Here is a 15284-nt window from a genome sequence, read left to right on the forward strand (position 1 = left end):
CATGAAAACCCTGGATTTGGGGGTCAAGGAACCAGGTATGTGTCTGAGAACAGAAAGCCCACCTCCAAGAAGGCAGGGCCCAGACTGCAAAGGACTCCTTTTCCCTTAAAAATGATAGTCCTGTCTTCGCTCCCATGCACCTGCTCCATGGTCAACTTTCAGAGTGTGCCCCAGCTGTGCTGCTCCTGGGAGGCGGCAGCGGCCATCACCGGCTTCTCCAGACCTTCTTTGGAAAGGCACAGGGGCGTGTGCTGATGAAGTCTTTATGTTCTGCGTAAGTGGCCTTACCAGAGTAACCAGGAGAGACAGTTAACATTTATTCGTATGCAATACTGATTAGGAAATCTCGCTACAAACACAACTTACTTAGAAACAGCAAGTCAGAAATAGGACACCAAGAGAAAACGAGCTGCAAATACATTTCAAAAATGCAGTTTTCTTTTTTGTTGTGTTGTTTTCATCTTGACTAGCACCATCTGTACACGAGAAAGTATGAACATAAATGTTTGGCTAATAAGATTTGCAAGGCACTTAATCAGTCATTCTGGGTCCTTTTTTTGTTGTTTTGTGTTCATTTTCCACAGCAATCTTACGTCCACCTCCCCCTTCCTCACAAAAGCCAGAGCAGAGTGAGGCCTCTTTTGCTAGCAGTTCTTATGTACAAACAAGGTCTTTACAGTTCCTCAAAGTGCTTTTTCAGTCTCCTGGGGCTTCGACATCCCTTGGGCTTCCATCATTTTCTCCTTCCATGGGTGTTTGGCATTTGCACCTTTCCTACAGAAAATAAAAGAAAAACCACCTTCTGCTCAACACTCACTCCAGACTTGCCACCAACCTTCATCCTCATTCATTGTATCCAATGCCACCAGCAAAGACGACTGGGGGCGTCCGATGTCTCTGTGAAGTCCTGGGGAGTGAGAGACCGCTAGGACAGGGCCCGGCTCTCTACCGGCGCCGGGAGGTGATGTCAAAGCAGGTGACCATCATGAGGTGTGCCTTGCAGAAGTTGACGCGGCTCTCCAGGCGCTCCGTCACACACTCGAGTGCCTCCAGGTACTCCAGGGAATCCAGCTCCAAAACCTGCTCCAAGTCAACTGCAAAAGAGGAGGAGCCTGGTGAGAATTGGGGCAAATGCGGGGTGGGAACCAGCTTCCAGCTGCACGGTAGGACCACCATGGCCATCCCCACGGATATCCCTTGGTCTAGAGTTCTGAGTTTGCCTGCGTAGGTGGAATGGCTAGGTTACCAGGTTTAGATCCTTAGCATGTTGTCAAGACTCTGAGGAATAAGGTGACATTCTGGCTCCGCCATCTCTGTCATGGGATTGGAGAAAGGTTCTCCTACTTATTGAGATAGAGTCTTGCTCTCTTGCCCTGGGTAGAGTGCAATGGCATCACGGCAGCTCACAGCAACTTCAAACTCTTGGGCTAAAGTGATCCCCTGCCTCAGCCTCCTGAGTAGCTGGCACTATAGGCAGGCACCAGGTCTGGCTAATTCTATTCTATTTTTAGTACAGTCAAGGTCTTGCTCAGGCTGGTCTCAAACTCTTGACCTCAAGCGGTTCTCCCGCCTATCCTCCCAGAGTGTTAGGATTAGAGATGTGAGCCACACTCCTGGCTCCATTATTTTTTTATTAACCACAAAGTAAGCAGCTCTTCAAACTGAGGTGGAGAGAACCTTTCAAGGGAGATGCATTTATCCCATTTCCTCATCTCAAAGGCTATTTCTCTCTGGTTATTCCTTCGAGCCTTTCAGGCTGAGAAACTCCATCCTCTCTCTTAGCACTTTCTATTCTGTCTCTCCAGCTCACTGGTCACTTGGGAAAGATGATAAGCAAAATGTATATTAAGATTCTTTCAACTCGGAAGACAAGGTGAGCCTGAACCACCTTCCTGATGTTCAGGCCAGCAGAGTGCAGTGCCTATGCCCTTCAGTTCCCGGAGAGCAGGTATCTGGGGTGGGCTGCCTGGTCCAGTACCAGGAAGACGGGGATGGCCACAGGACCCAAGGCAGGAGACTTACACTTAATTCCCAGCCTGGCCACTCTGTGGATAGTTTCCTTAAAAGTCACGTGACAGTCACGCTTCCTACCCTACCTACCTTGAGCTGCTGTGAATGAAAATTAGATAATGAATGTGAATCTGGTTTGAGACATAGTGTGGAAATATCAGAGATTGCAATGGCTTCTTTTACAGATGAGTTCCCTGAGGGCTGCACAGTGAGGCCATGTGCTCAGGGTGACACAGTTAGAGCTGAAAGGAAACCTAAATACCAGTCTGATGTTTTTTAAAAAGCATAAAAACCCACTGTAGTGTGACTATATCCAGCCACAACCCTGGATCACCTTGAAACTGAAATGTGAAAATGTAAGTAGATCCCGGCACACACACTTTTGTGCAGGCGCCCTGCCCACTACCCACAGGGAATAGCATGCAGCCTCATTGAGTGTTTTTTTCATTCATTTTCAATTCTTCTTAAAGAAACAATAATCTGTATTTCCCCTTTCATCTAGCTTTCTGTTCGTTCCCTTTCTCAACATCAAAAACTCGCTGATTTTTGACATACACAAAATGAGGAGGAAGTGACTGCGTCCCCAAAGCATCCAAACACACGTCTATTGATGCTTAAGCTTATTCCCATCCTGGGAAAAAATAGGACTTTGTCAGATGGAGAAAATTTTCAAGCCTGCCTTGGGCATAAACAGCTCTTGAAAAATAAAAAGTTAATGAAAATAGTAAAAATGAAGGGGAACTGACTGAATGGGTGCCCCTGGGATCCTGGAGTCATGAAAAAAAGGAAAGGGTGTCCACAGGTGGAAACAAAGAAAGGCCAAGCCTCCGCACTTAACGCCTCACTGCTCTGCCCTGCAGGGCCTCTGACGACACCCTCGGAGGAAGACTCAGTGCACCATACAAACTGCAGAAAGGAGATGTCTCCTTTTAACTTGCATTTAGTTGAACTTTGGGATCATAAAAACAGATACTGAACACTCCTCCGAGACATAAGCACTTATGAGAACAGATTTCCTCCATAATGAAATCAAGGCACAGAGAGGTTAAGTGTTTTTCCCAAGGTCCCACAGCTTGAATACGGAAAAGCTGGAGTCCAAGCAGGTCTGTGTGCCTGTGGTCAGAGCCACAAACGCTGCGACTGAAAGGGCCAGAGACCCAGCGAGGTACTCCCAGGTGATGTTACCACCTCAGTCCTATGGACAAGAAGCTGCTGGAAGACTGCTGGTACAGGTGGCCGGGCCCAGCCAGGAGGCTGACACATCCTGCCACCTTCTTCAGCTTGACTCGGTAACACTACACCTAGGGGCTTCTCTGGAGCACAAAACCTAGGTCTCCAGTCTCACCTATGGCCTCTCCCCACTGGCCAGGGAGAGGGTGTGTGCAGGGAGGGGCATTACAGGGAGATTTAATGCCAACGATGTATTTTGCCCCACAGACTTCGTCTTCCAGCATCGGTACCCCTATCAGTGGAATAGTGGGGACCAATTTCAGTTTTATTTTGTAGCAAATAGAATGGTCAGGAACAAATAAATAAGACACGGGACTGTTTCTTTCACATACAGCACAATTGTTCTGAATTGTTATTAGAGGGTTACTGTCATCTTGGAATTTCTATTAAACACAGCTAACACGGAGTTTTTTCTTCCCACTCAAAAATGTTTTCCTTGCTTTCTGGGTTCTCTATGAGGCTTTCCTGGGATTGCACAAGCTACCGTCTTAAGAGTTCCATCAATTCTTGTCTATTTCAGGCTAGATATGCAGTGTGATTCTGGGGCCTAGGAGCAGATTTATAACACAGCTTTCATGACTGGGTGATCTTATGCCATATGCGGGGGGGGAATCTCATTTTCAGGTGCTTTGAACTGAGACACATAAAAAATAATACTGCCAGAGCGAGATTCAGCACCCTCCACCCCTCTGCTTGCCCCTAGGAGAGGGGATCACTCGCTCAGTCTGACTCTCTCCAGCTAACGGGCAATGGACACTGTGGGGTAGACCCAAGGCCACCTGCCAGGCCTGTTTAGCTGCTGAGCCTGTCAGTCACAAAACCAGAAAGGTGCCCTGGGCCTTACATTCACTGAGCCACTTGTTGGGCTCCAGCATCAGATACTGTTTGGTCGTCTCCAACTCCTTCATCAGCCACTCGTACTTGGCCCGGACCTCGGCAATTCTCTGCTGGCGATGTTCCAGGATTTTCAGTTTTGCATTGAAGCACATGACCTCCTGGGACACAGACAGAGAAGGAGAAAGGAACTTTGGCTCAAATCCAGGCATGCAACCTCTTCTGGGAAGAAATCATTATGAGGACAGTTGATGAGAAAGGAGCTGGTCACTGGGCAGAGTTGGAGGGACCTGGGTGACCTCAGCCAAACTTCTGCCTTGACAGACCTGAGCACAAGGCAGGACCGGCACAGGTATTTCTTAAATTTATAAAGCAGGTGGGGGTCCCAGCTGGCCAAACATTGGTCAAGACAGAAAACCACAAGGAGGCAGAAAAGTGCCCAAGACCATGACTGCCCAGCCTGTAAGACATGTCAGTGAGGGAACCATGGAGCTCTCTCCTTCCCCCCGACCCCAGAATCCCCCTGGGATGTCCCTCTGGGTCTGAGCTCACTTCCTTAGGGCATGGCCCTGGGATCTGCACACGGACTTACTGGGTACCCACCACCGCACGGGGAGGAAGCGGCCTCACCTTGCTGGTGCCCCCTCGTCGCCGCTGCAGACGTTCTACGTCATCAATCTCATAGACCTTAATCTCAAAAGGTTCCCCAAGGCCCCTCTGGGTGCCCCGCAAGGGGCCGTCGACCCAGCGGACCCCAGAGCTGGTGGCCGGTTTTCTCACAGGGGAGGAGGTGTCGAGGGACAAGGCTGGGATGAGTCTCCGTCTCTGAGAACCTGAGGGAGGGATTAAGGCTTAAATTAATCTTCCTGAATTTCAATCTTTGAAATCTGTTTTCGATGCAAGGCATGAAATCACAGCAGGCCTGGGATCTGTGGCTGGGCTGTAACTGAGACGCTCCCATCTCCTTCTCTACAACCTCCCTGCAGAACCTTTAGAACTAGCTCCTGGTTTCCACCTGTGAGACACCCCCCCCCCCAAAACACAAGCAGCCGCGAGCTGGGAGTCACACCGGCACATCAAAGTGTGGGTATGTAAAAAGCTCCTACTGTGTGGTGTTGTAGTTCCAGAAAACACTGTTTAGTTATAAAAACAGAAGCAGCACTAAGGCTCTGTGATGTGCCAGGCCTGATTCAACACACTTTGCACCTTGGGACAAAGACTGCCAGCTGCCTCCCAGATCTGCCGTCTTCTTCCTCAGCAACAGAGACCCTGGTGTGAGGGGCCGTGTGGCGTCTCAGGATGGGGACTTAAGTTTTGACCAAGTATCCTCAAAGGCTGGGTGTCTATTCTTCCTTTCTACTTTGTCCTGGATAAAATCCATGAGGTTCCCATCATAAACAACAGGAAAACAAGATAGGAGGATCCTAGATTCCTGATGCCCTGGATACTTTTTTATGACCACCTAAACAGAGTTTTACGTGACAATAAATCTCCTTATTGTTTGGGGTGGGAGGTTCCGTCACAGACAAATCTAATCCTAATACAGAGTATTTCATTTAATTCTCATGGGAGAGGAAACTGAGGTACAAAGAACTTAAACAACTTTCCCAAGGTCTTGAGATTTCCTTGTTAAAAAAAATATCCCAGCCCAGTGCAGGGGCTTATACTATAATCCCAGCACTTTGGGAGGCTGAGGCAGGAGGCTCGCTTGAGGCCAGGAGTTTAAGACCAGCCTGGGTAACATTGTAAGACCCCCATCTCTACAAAAAACAGAAAAATTAGCTGGGCATGATGGTCCACACCTATAATCCCAGCTGTCTGGAAGGCAGAGGCAGGAGGCTCGCATGAGCCCAGGAGTTTGAGGCTGCAGTGAGCTAGGACTGCCCTGCCGCTCTCCAGCCTGGGCAACAGAGCAAGACAACCAAACAAATCCATTGGCCACATTTTCTACTAAAAATTAATTTAAAAACCATAGAATACATTATTTTCCCAAAGGTTGTGTTATGATCAGATGCCACAGAACTTGGTATCTAGTAGATGCCCACTGAACATTAATACCCTTGTGATTGTCAGTCTGCAAAGCATTCAGCCTGGGGAGATGGAACTTGAGAATGCTTTGGAGAGATGAGGTGCTGCCTGTGCCCTCAGAGCAGCGGTGCTCAACGTGTGCTTGCAACCCACAGGAACTGTAGTAAAGGGCCGCAGCATTAGGAAGGTTGAGAACCACTGCCTTAGAGGGAGGTCTCTGGAAGGACTGTAACAAGCCATCTCAGAGGGTCGCAGGGTCTGGCTCCGCGGGTCCAAGCCCACCTTTCCTGTAAGCCGTGGCCTGGGCTCTGGGGGACAGGGCCTGATATTTTCATCCCTGTCTGAGATGGAATGTGCCTTGTGCTTGGGGAAACTACGGAGTTTTGTTTCCCTTGTGTGGCTCCTCTGCCTGGGGGAGGGTTTGGTGTCCTGCCAGCCCTGAGCCTGGAACGTGGCCTCGGACATGCTGCCCAGCTATGCCCTCTCAGGAGAAGGGGCATCTGCTGGAAGGGGGGTGGTTGGGGAAGTGGCATAATCCATCTCAACAGATTTATCCTGATCTAACTTAACTGTGAGTGGACATATGGTCCCCTGCTGAGTTTGATTAAAGAAGTTAGAGTTTGCCGAAAACCTTTGCTAGCTACATTTCTGTTGGGCTTTACCTGATTCTGTTTTTCAGTAGATGGATAAAGTGGCCCAGACAAGCTGCACTCAACTGAATACGCGACAGCAGGAGCTGGCGTGCACCCCCAGGGAGGGCTGCACGGTCCTGGGCCGTGGGGGGCAGCAGTGGTGCAGGGTTGGCGGTGGCCATTCGGTGAGAATCCAGAGGAAACTCTGCCTCTCTCCTCCAGCACTATCCCCACTCGTCCCCGGAATTCCAGTGGGTTCTGTCTGTGGAGTACTGAGCCAGTGGGGCTGATGACCCTTCTAGCAAGAAAGAAGTTCTACTTTTCTCCAACTTCAAGAGATCCTTCATCTGCTATGAAAAGTTGAAAGTACCACAACCTCAGAGAGAAAGAGCCAGAATCCTTCGATATGAACACGGGGGGCCCAGATCCAGGGCTACCTCCTCACTGGCTGTTCTAGAGCATTAGGAACATGACTGTCCCACCCACAGTTCCCGCTGGAGCCACCTGTGCCTGCCGTGGGCACAGGTGGCCTGTCCTCCAGAGACAGCAAGGAACTCTTGCCACAGAGGTATTTCTCCCTGCAAAGCGTACTCTGTGCTCTAAGCTTCCTTGGTTTTACATCTAACCTCACTTGTCAGAGCCTAGATCTTTGTTTACCCCAACACACACACATACACCTGTATTTAGTTTTCACCGAAGTACAAGGGCTGATTTATGACACTAAGAGACATCAACCACCAGAGCAAAGCAAATGCAGGTCTCCTGTGTCTAAGACATTTACAGCAGCAATGAACAGTCAGTCTGATCAAGCAAGCTAACTCTGAGCAAGCCACTGTGTCCTCCTGTGCCCCAGGACCAGCCTCTGTGACACAGGTCACCCATGGACCATCTAGAGAAGCCAAGTAAGGCTGTACAGTTCTGTCTGACCAAGGGGGAGGAGTGAAGCCAGGGGCGTCTGCGTGGACCCCAGGTGAGGACTTGGCCATCCAAGTGGCTCTCATCCCCTGGGCTGCAAACACTCCTGAATTGGCTCCTGTTATACCCTTTCCTCAGAGGGTGATAAAGGTGTTCTCAGACCATGCAAGTGTTCCTGGCCTCCTCCTCAACTACCTTGACCTTGAGGAGGAGGGCAGGAGCCAGCCCCTCTAAAAGTGAAGGCAGCAGTGTAATTAGGTGGGGACCGTGTTGAACCCAAGCTGGGCCCCCTCAGACACCTGCAGGTCTCCAGGATGATTCTGCTAAAGACCTGTTTGCACAAGAAACAGCAGGAATGGAGAACAGTCATGGGATGCGCTGGTGTATTAGTTATCTAGTGCTGTGTAACAATTTACCCCCCAACCTAGCAGTTGAAACAACAAATGTTTAATGTCTCCCATATTCCCGTGGGGCAGGACCTGAGAACAACTTAGCAGGTGTTTCTGCATCCAGGAGACTCCCCTGGGCTCTCCCATAGTCAGAGCTCCCACTTCCGAGCTTGGTCACAGGACTGCTGGCAGGAGGCTTTAGTCCACTGCCATGTAGGTCTGTCCGTCAGGCTATTTATGACTTGGCTTCCCCAGAGTGAGGGACCCAGGAGCGTGAGAGAAGGAACCGGAATGAAAGCCCCCGTGTCTTTTATAACCTGATCTTGAGAGTGACCTGCCATCACTTCCTTCCTACCCTACTGGACACAGAGACCAACCCCGCTACCAAGTGGGAGGGGTGTAAATAGCAGAGGGCAGGGACGGTAGGGGGCCACCCCGGAGTCTGGTGACCCCCACTGAGGAGGGAAGCAGATGGGAAAATACTGGGAACAAGGGCCACTTTCTGGCTCCTGCCTGTGCCTATGTCAGGGCATTGTGTGAGATGGGATAAAAGTAAATAAGGCTGAATGGAGAGTGACATTTCGCTGGGCTACAGGAGCTGAATAGAACTGTCCTGGCTGGCATCTAGTTCCTCCTGCCCTCTTCCCTGCTATCTGGCAGTCTTCTGAACTTCCTCACTACATTCCTCCTCCCAAGGTGGGGACTGAATGCCTAATGTGCAGTGAGGGGTGGGCTGGGGTCTAGACTAGTGTCTCCTGCACACGAATGAGCACAGGATCCTGGCTGGGGAGCCCCAGTCCTGGGAATGGACTGAAGGGAGTGCTCGTTACTCTGGCTGGGGAGCCCTCCCTCCCCTCCTGATGTGGGAATCACCCAAGTGAGGAGGGGGAAGTGGGGCCTGGGTAGAGAAGGTGGTTAGACTAAGGAAATGGTCTTACTGACCTGCAGGGAGCTCCACGGGTAATGTACCCTCACAGTGCTCAAAGGGGCACAGGAAGGGACGGTCCCAACATGCCCTGCCATCACTGGGGGAGGACTGACCGGAGGCCTTGGCCTGGGTCCCCATGTAAATAAGGTTTCTGGCGTGTTCTGCTCGCCCCTCCTTCTCCACCTGTCGGGCAGGTGCTCACTGCTTTGCTGAGCCCAGCCTCTGCCAGTGGCGCAACGGTAAGGAAGGTAGGGGGGGAGCTGGGGGAGCAGAGCCTGGCAAGAGGCATGTGGTCCCTGTGTGATGCTGCCTGCCTGATCTGGGATCACACATCCAGAACCAGCCTCCTTCTGTGGCAAGTGGGTCAGGAGGACCCCTTGTCCTCAACCACTCCTGCTCATCAGCTGGGCATTCAGTCTAGACCAGCGGTTCTCAACCCAGAGGAACTGTATGAAAGGGTTGCGGCATTAGGAATGTTGACAACCACTAGTCTAGACACATCCAAGCCCAGTGTGGAAAAAGACACTGAGGCTGGGACCTGCCAATGTAGGTTTGCTGTTTGAAATGGCCCCGATATGACATAAGAAAGCCAATCTTGGTACTTTCATGAAGCTCCCAACCAGACCCCTGAGCCCTCCCACTGAACAGAGGCTAAGCCCGCCCCCTCCAGCTTGGCTGAGGCAGCTGCACCAGGGGGTCCGCTCGCTTTACGAGCCGCAGCACTCAAAGCCCAGGTTCCAGGCCTCTGTCCTTAACACCAGTGAGTCCAGACAGAAGCGCCCACACTGGTTTTAAAGAAGCTCCTGCTTAGGTCAAATGTCAGGCAACATGGGCGTGGCAAGGGCCTGGACCTCAACACTCTCTGGGGAAGACGCCTCCTCCGTCCCCAGCTCCTGCCTCCAAGACCCACCAACACCCCCACTCGGAAAGGCCACCTGGAGACAGTGAACCTAGGAGCGTGAGGCACTGAAGGTGACGGAGCTACAGACATCAGAGAGCCAGATTTTAGTGACCAACAAGAAGCCAGCTCCACATTGCCCAGCTGAAGGGTGGTGGTACTGGCTGCTGTAAGGCTTTAATCGAAGAGTCAAATGTCCCCAAGCTGGGGGTGAGAAAGGGCAGATGCCTTCAGGCCACAAGGCTCTCTGAGCAGAGTCTGGGCTTCCTCTGGCCCTGTGACCCTCAGCCCCGCACCCAGGACCATGGTGTCACCTCTCCCTGCAGGCTCTACTCTGAGGTGCTTCCTTGGTACCTTAGGGACTCCATTACTTCCTCCCCCCAACTGCTGAACCCCTCAAAGTTCTCTCATCTGTCTCTAGGTTTGCTCTCTTAGAACACTCTGGAAATCCTAAATCTGGCCTTTCTTCGGTTTTCCGTAAGCCAGCGACTACTTTATTTCATTAAAGTCAAATCAGGACACACCAGAGAACCAGGCGAGCAGCAGAGGTCGGCAGAGCAAACCACAGAGCCTCAGGCCCCAGGGAGGAGCAATTCGTCACAGGAATTTGTTCAGTGCTCGGAGCTCCATTCACTACCAGCAGCCCACAGGACGAGCCCAGCAGTCTGCAAAGCTTAATCAGCACCAAGAGAAGGGACAGCATGATGTCTGGTGCTTATGGTGACAAAGGAAAGACTAGACTCAACACGACAGCACTTATCACCAACAGGACAAGCAGAGAAGAAGTTGGAGCTGACTTTCAGGACTATGCTGCCAGCCAGCCAATGAATTGGCCAGCCATATCCAGCAGTAACCTCCCCAGCCCAGAACCATCCTGGCCCACATGCGGAATAGGCCTTGCAGGGGCTTGTGTCTAGGCACATCAAGGCTCAAATGCACCCCAGAACCAGCATGCTTCCTTGGGATGGTCTCTCTTTGGGCAGACCCTCCTCAAAGCACCCCCAGGCTTTTTGGATGCTGGGACATACCAGATCTGGCCTCTCTGCAGGTTGTACCTAATGTGCGGTGAGGGGTGGGCATTCCCTCTGCAGTGGGAATGAACTTCATTCAGACCAAGGTGCTCATCGAACCTCCAGACTTCCCCATTTAGTCTGGAAAGTGAGAGAACGAAGCCAGGTTGAAGGTGAAATGTAAGGAATCAGCGGAAGAAGATGGAGCATACTTGGGCCAGAGCTCACATGATACGTAATAGGGGAGATGAGAGGGCTGTAGCTGTGTTAGGATTAGGGTTGCTTGGTGCAAACATGGCTTAAACTGAGTCTTTCCACCCTCTTAGCAGCATACATGTACACTAGCAATATAAGCTTCTCCCTGGGCTGGTTGTCACCGCGCTAATTCATGGCTGTTGGCTATCTACAACTCATGTTGCTGACCATAGAGGGGCTGGCAGGGAACTGATGTTGGACCAATGGAAATCCATCAATAAAAGCAACCCAAAGTTTCACCTTATTACTTACTTGATCAAGAACTTGACCAAGATTCTCCATTGCCAACTATAATAGCACATTGTATATTCTCATTATAGTTCTACAGAAAAATATAGAATAATGTGTTCTGCTGTTATATAATAGTTCCCAGATGTTCAAGGCATAACTTAATCTGGGTTTACATTTTCTTTTCCTTGGGACAGAGTCTTATTCTGTCACCCAGGCTAGAGTACAGTGGCATCATTGTTGTTCACTGCAACCTCAAACTCCTGGGCTCAAGTAATCCTCTTGCCTCAGCCTGCCAAGTAGCTGGGACTACATGTGCTACAACACCTAGCTCATTTTTCTGTTTTTAGTAGAGACAGGGTGATCTTGAACTCCTGAGCTCAAAGGATCCTCCTACTTCAGCCTCCCAGAGTGTCAGGATTACAGGCATGAGCCACTGCACCCCAGCCTGGGTTTACATTTCTACTCTTTTTTTTTTTTTGCAGTTTTTGGCCAGGGCTGGGTTTGAACCCACCACCCCCGGCATATGGGGCCAGCGCCCTACTCCTTTGAGCCACAGGTGCCGCCCTACATTTCTACTCATTATGCTTGTTAGGAACATCCCCATTCTTGAGTAAATCTTGCACAGGCCGTGCACTAAGCTTGTGCTCTTGTTAACATCTCAGCCTACACCATCCTCCACTCTGCCCATCCAGGTCAGGTCTAGCTCAATACTGATATTACCCTGTGTCCTTCTGCACCTGCTCAGATTTGCTGGATTCTGCCTCTGTCTAAATGCTTCCTCCATTTGGGTCTGTACTACATCACTTGGCCCTTGGCAATGAGCCTCAGTTCACTGTTCCACACCCTTCGTCCTTTCTCTACATTACAAACTTCTCTGACAGTAGCCTTGTCTTCTATGCCTACCCATCCCTTACAGCCATGTGCCCGAAACTTCCACACCACCAAGCTCTAAGACAGCGGTTCTCAGCCAGTGGGTCACAACCCACAGGAACTGTATGAAAGGGCCACGGCATTAGGAAGGTTGAGAACCACTGCTCTAAGAGGATAAAAGATGCCCAATCAATGTTTAACAACTGAAAATAAATCCCACTGATTATGGATCATCTTAAGAAAAAGATGTCCTATAAGCATTTCTGGTGCTATTTTCAGTCTCATGTGATGTGAACAGCAGAGGGACCATGGCTATTATCTAGCAATCTTCTCAGCTTGCTTGTATATGAGAAAACTGAAGCCCAGAGAGGATACTATTCCCCGAAGGTCACATAGCTCAAGACCCCAGGCCTCCTGCTTTCAAACTAGATCTTCCTCCTACACCATGCTATGGCTCATGGAACAAGCCTGATCCTATGCATTTCCCAACAACCTGGATCTCCTGGAATGGGACTGAAATCATGAACCATCATGCTATTTGGCTGCCTCTATCGTCATATGTACTATAAAGGAATCGGAGGGGGTCAAGGTTATTTTCCCATAATTCTAGTTCATTTTTACTAAGGCAATAACCAAAGCATTAACATTTCCCAAATTCAAAGTCATCTCAGATAAAAGATAACTGTCTGTCACCTCTGCAGTTCCAAACATTTCTTACCACTGTAAACTCCAGCTGCCTAAGTTAGGAATTTCCTTTGAGAAGTTTTATGGCTTCTCTTAAAGAAGTTGCTTTTGATTTATGCTAATCATGCCTGACAGCCAGCATTTCTCTTAATAATAATCATAAATAAGCAAGACAAGGTCACCTACCCTGAGATAAGCACATCTCCACTGCCATATCCATCACGGAGCCCTGGCTCCACAGCAGCAGGCTGCAAAGGTTGGCAGCTCTCGGCACTTTCTGTATGGAATCCCATCTCCAGCACTGACCCTGGCGTTTTTATTGTACGCCGTTTTCCTCCAATAGCCTTACCTAACGAGAGGCCCTCAGAGGACAGCGCTTATGAAAGGGCCCTGCCCAGAGCAAGGGCACTTACAGGGGCTCCTGTCCCCTCTCCAAGCAGTAATTTTGCACATTTTTCCTGATAATTTTTCTTCCTCTTTACTTTGGTATAATCACCATCCTCCCCAGCAAAATTGGAGAAAAAGAGTAAAAGATATTGAAGGGATGAAATAGATTGGTAAACACAGGTGCCAAGTTAGAGTACATGAAAGTGCTCTGTCACACTAAAGCCGTTACCATCTGCAGCACAGAATAATAAGACTGGGTAGATTATACTAAGGTTTATAACCAGCTAATGGGAAGGCCAGCAGATTTTTTTCCCTTCTTTCTTGTTATTTTTAGTAACTAATATCAACACGATTCACTGCCCTTGCCCTGGTAATAGGACACAGCCGTTGTTATGTCACACTGAAGAGCTTTTCATTTCCAACTTGTCTTATACGGGGTTCTGTTTCCAGGCCTGTTGCTGAGACCGAGGGTGAAGCGAAGCACAAAGTGTATCAAAGGCTGCAGCGCACCCCGCCTGGGACAGAGAGATGTGGAGGCACTGACAGCCATGGCCATCACTACCAGGCTCAAAGCTCAACATCTTGCAGGTGAGTTCCACAGTCTGTGATGGAGTGTGTGGATGAGGCTGTCTGCGTCATAAAACCACACAGTCCCTTAAGGTGGGTTTCTTGGATTTGGGGAAGACAAATGTTTTATGCTGTGCAGTGACCACAGTCCTTCCCTTTGGGATGGAGCATTCCAGAGCCTGTTCTCACCCATGGTGGGAGAAAACCCTGGGGCAGCTACTGGAGGAGCAGGGGAGGGGAGGCCCTCTTCTGCCTCTCACCCTGTCTTTTAATTCCAAGTATGCAACAACCCTGGTACTCTGCAGAGCCAGGGCTTCTGAGAGAGCCTGGAAAGCCTGGCCTTCCACAGAAGAGCAAAGGACAGACCAGGAGGACAGGACCCCAGGCCATGCTCATTTCACCAAAGACAGCATCACAGGTAGAGCTCAACGAAGATTTTGTTTCATTATAAAATCAGCACATTGTACCCCATAAATGCGTTATTGTATCAAAAATAAAGCTTATATGAATATGAAAAAAAGTCTATAGGTTAAAAAGTAAGTAGGGGTCATTTTTTTGGAAGCCATTTAAGAGCAGAGATGATTCTAAGCAAAATTCTCAAGTAGCGTGAATTGTCCTTGGTCCCTTTTGCCGGTCTCTGTCTTAGTCTCTCCTTACCGCTCCTTTCACCTCTCCTATCTCATGGCTACCAAGGCACCAGCTCTGACCAGGGTCGGGTTGACCATCGTAACTCACTGTCAAGTGTCACCGGAAACTCCAATTCACATGTCAGAGGGCTTCAAACCTTAGTCCTTCTGGAGCCTGTGCCTTTGGGTGGGCGACTCCTAGGGGTGGCAAGGACTCCTCCAAAAGCATGCCCTCCAAGACCATGGGTGGGTGGGGGGACACTGCAGGCTGATGGTGGGTGTGCAAACGTGACTATCCCCAAGTGCGTTTGGGGTGAAGGTAGAGGGCAGCCCTCTCCCTTTGCACTTTTGATGAGACAAACCGTGCTTTACCCCATGTCCCTAGGAGCCTGCCAGAGTCTCTGAGGCCACCAGCCTCACAGACGGCCTTCTGCAGCCTCTGGGTCATGGGGTTAGTTACCCTGATGGGGTCCCTTAGGAGGTGCTAAATGGTATCCTTGGTGATGGAGCAGATAAACCTGCATCTCGGGACGCAGGTGAGGGGAACCCACAGACAAGAGCCTCCATCAGCCTTACCCCCCACCAGTGGATGGGGGGTGTGTGTGGTGCATCCTGCCATGGCCTTTCCACCCTGCTGATGGCTCAGGGGCACTCCTGGCCTTCAGGCTGAGGATGCTCACAACAGTGGGGTGCGCAACAGTGAAGCCCCACCCGGTTATGTTACCTCCCCAGCTGAGACCTGCAGGGTGACAGGCTGTGGGGAAGGAGAGGCCAGGCCTCCATCCCACTG

At 50.2% G+C, this 15284-nt stretch overlaps 1 protein-coding gene across 2 annotated transcripts in view; it reads right to left on the reverse strand.

The window, feature by feature from the left end:
* Positions 1-304: 304 nt before the first annotated feature.
* Positions 305-15284, reverse strand: part of KIF26B (kinesin family member 26B) — a 490005-nt gene continuing 475025 nt past the window's right edge. For both annotated transcript variants that reach the window (XM_053607520.1, XM_053607521.1), the window contains 3 exons: positions 4705-4907; positions 4085-4235; positions 305-1094 (listed from right to left, as the gene is read on the reverse strand). In XM_053607520.1, the coding sequence (XP_053463495.1) occupies positions 946-1094; positions 4085-4235; positions 4705-4907 (503 nt within the window). In that variant the 3' untranslated portion in view covers positions 305-945. The remainder of the gene's footprint in view (positions 1095-4084; positions 4236-4704; positions 4908-15284) is intronic.

The sequence above is a fragment of the Nycticebus coucang genome, chromosome 10 (assembly GCF_027406575.1).
Source record: "Nycticebus coucang isolate mNycCou1 chromosome 10, mNycCou1.pri, whole genome shotgun sequence".
NCBI lineage: Eukaryota > Metazoa > Chordata > Mammalia > Primates > Lorisidae > Nycticebus > Nycticebus coucang.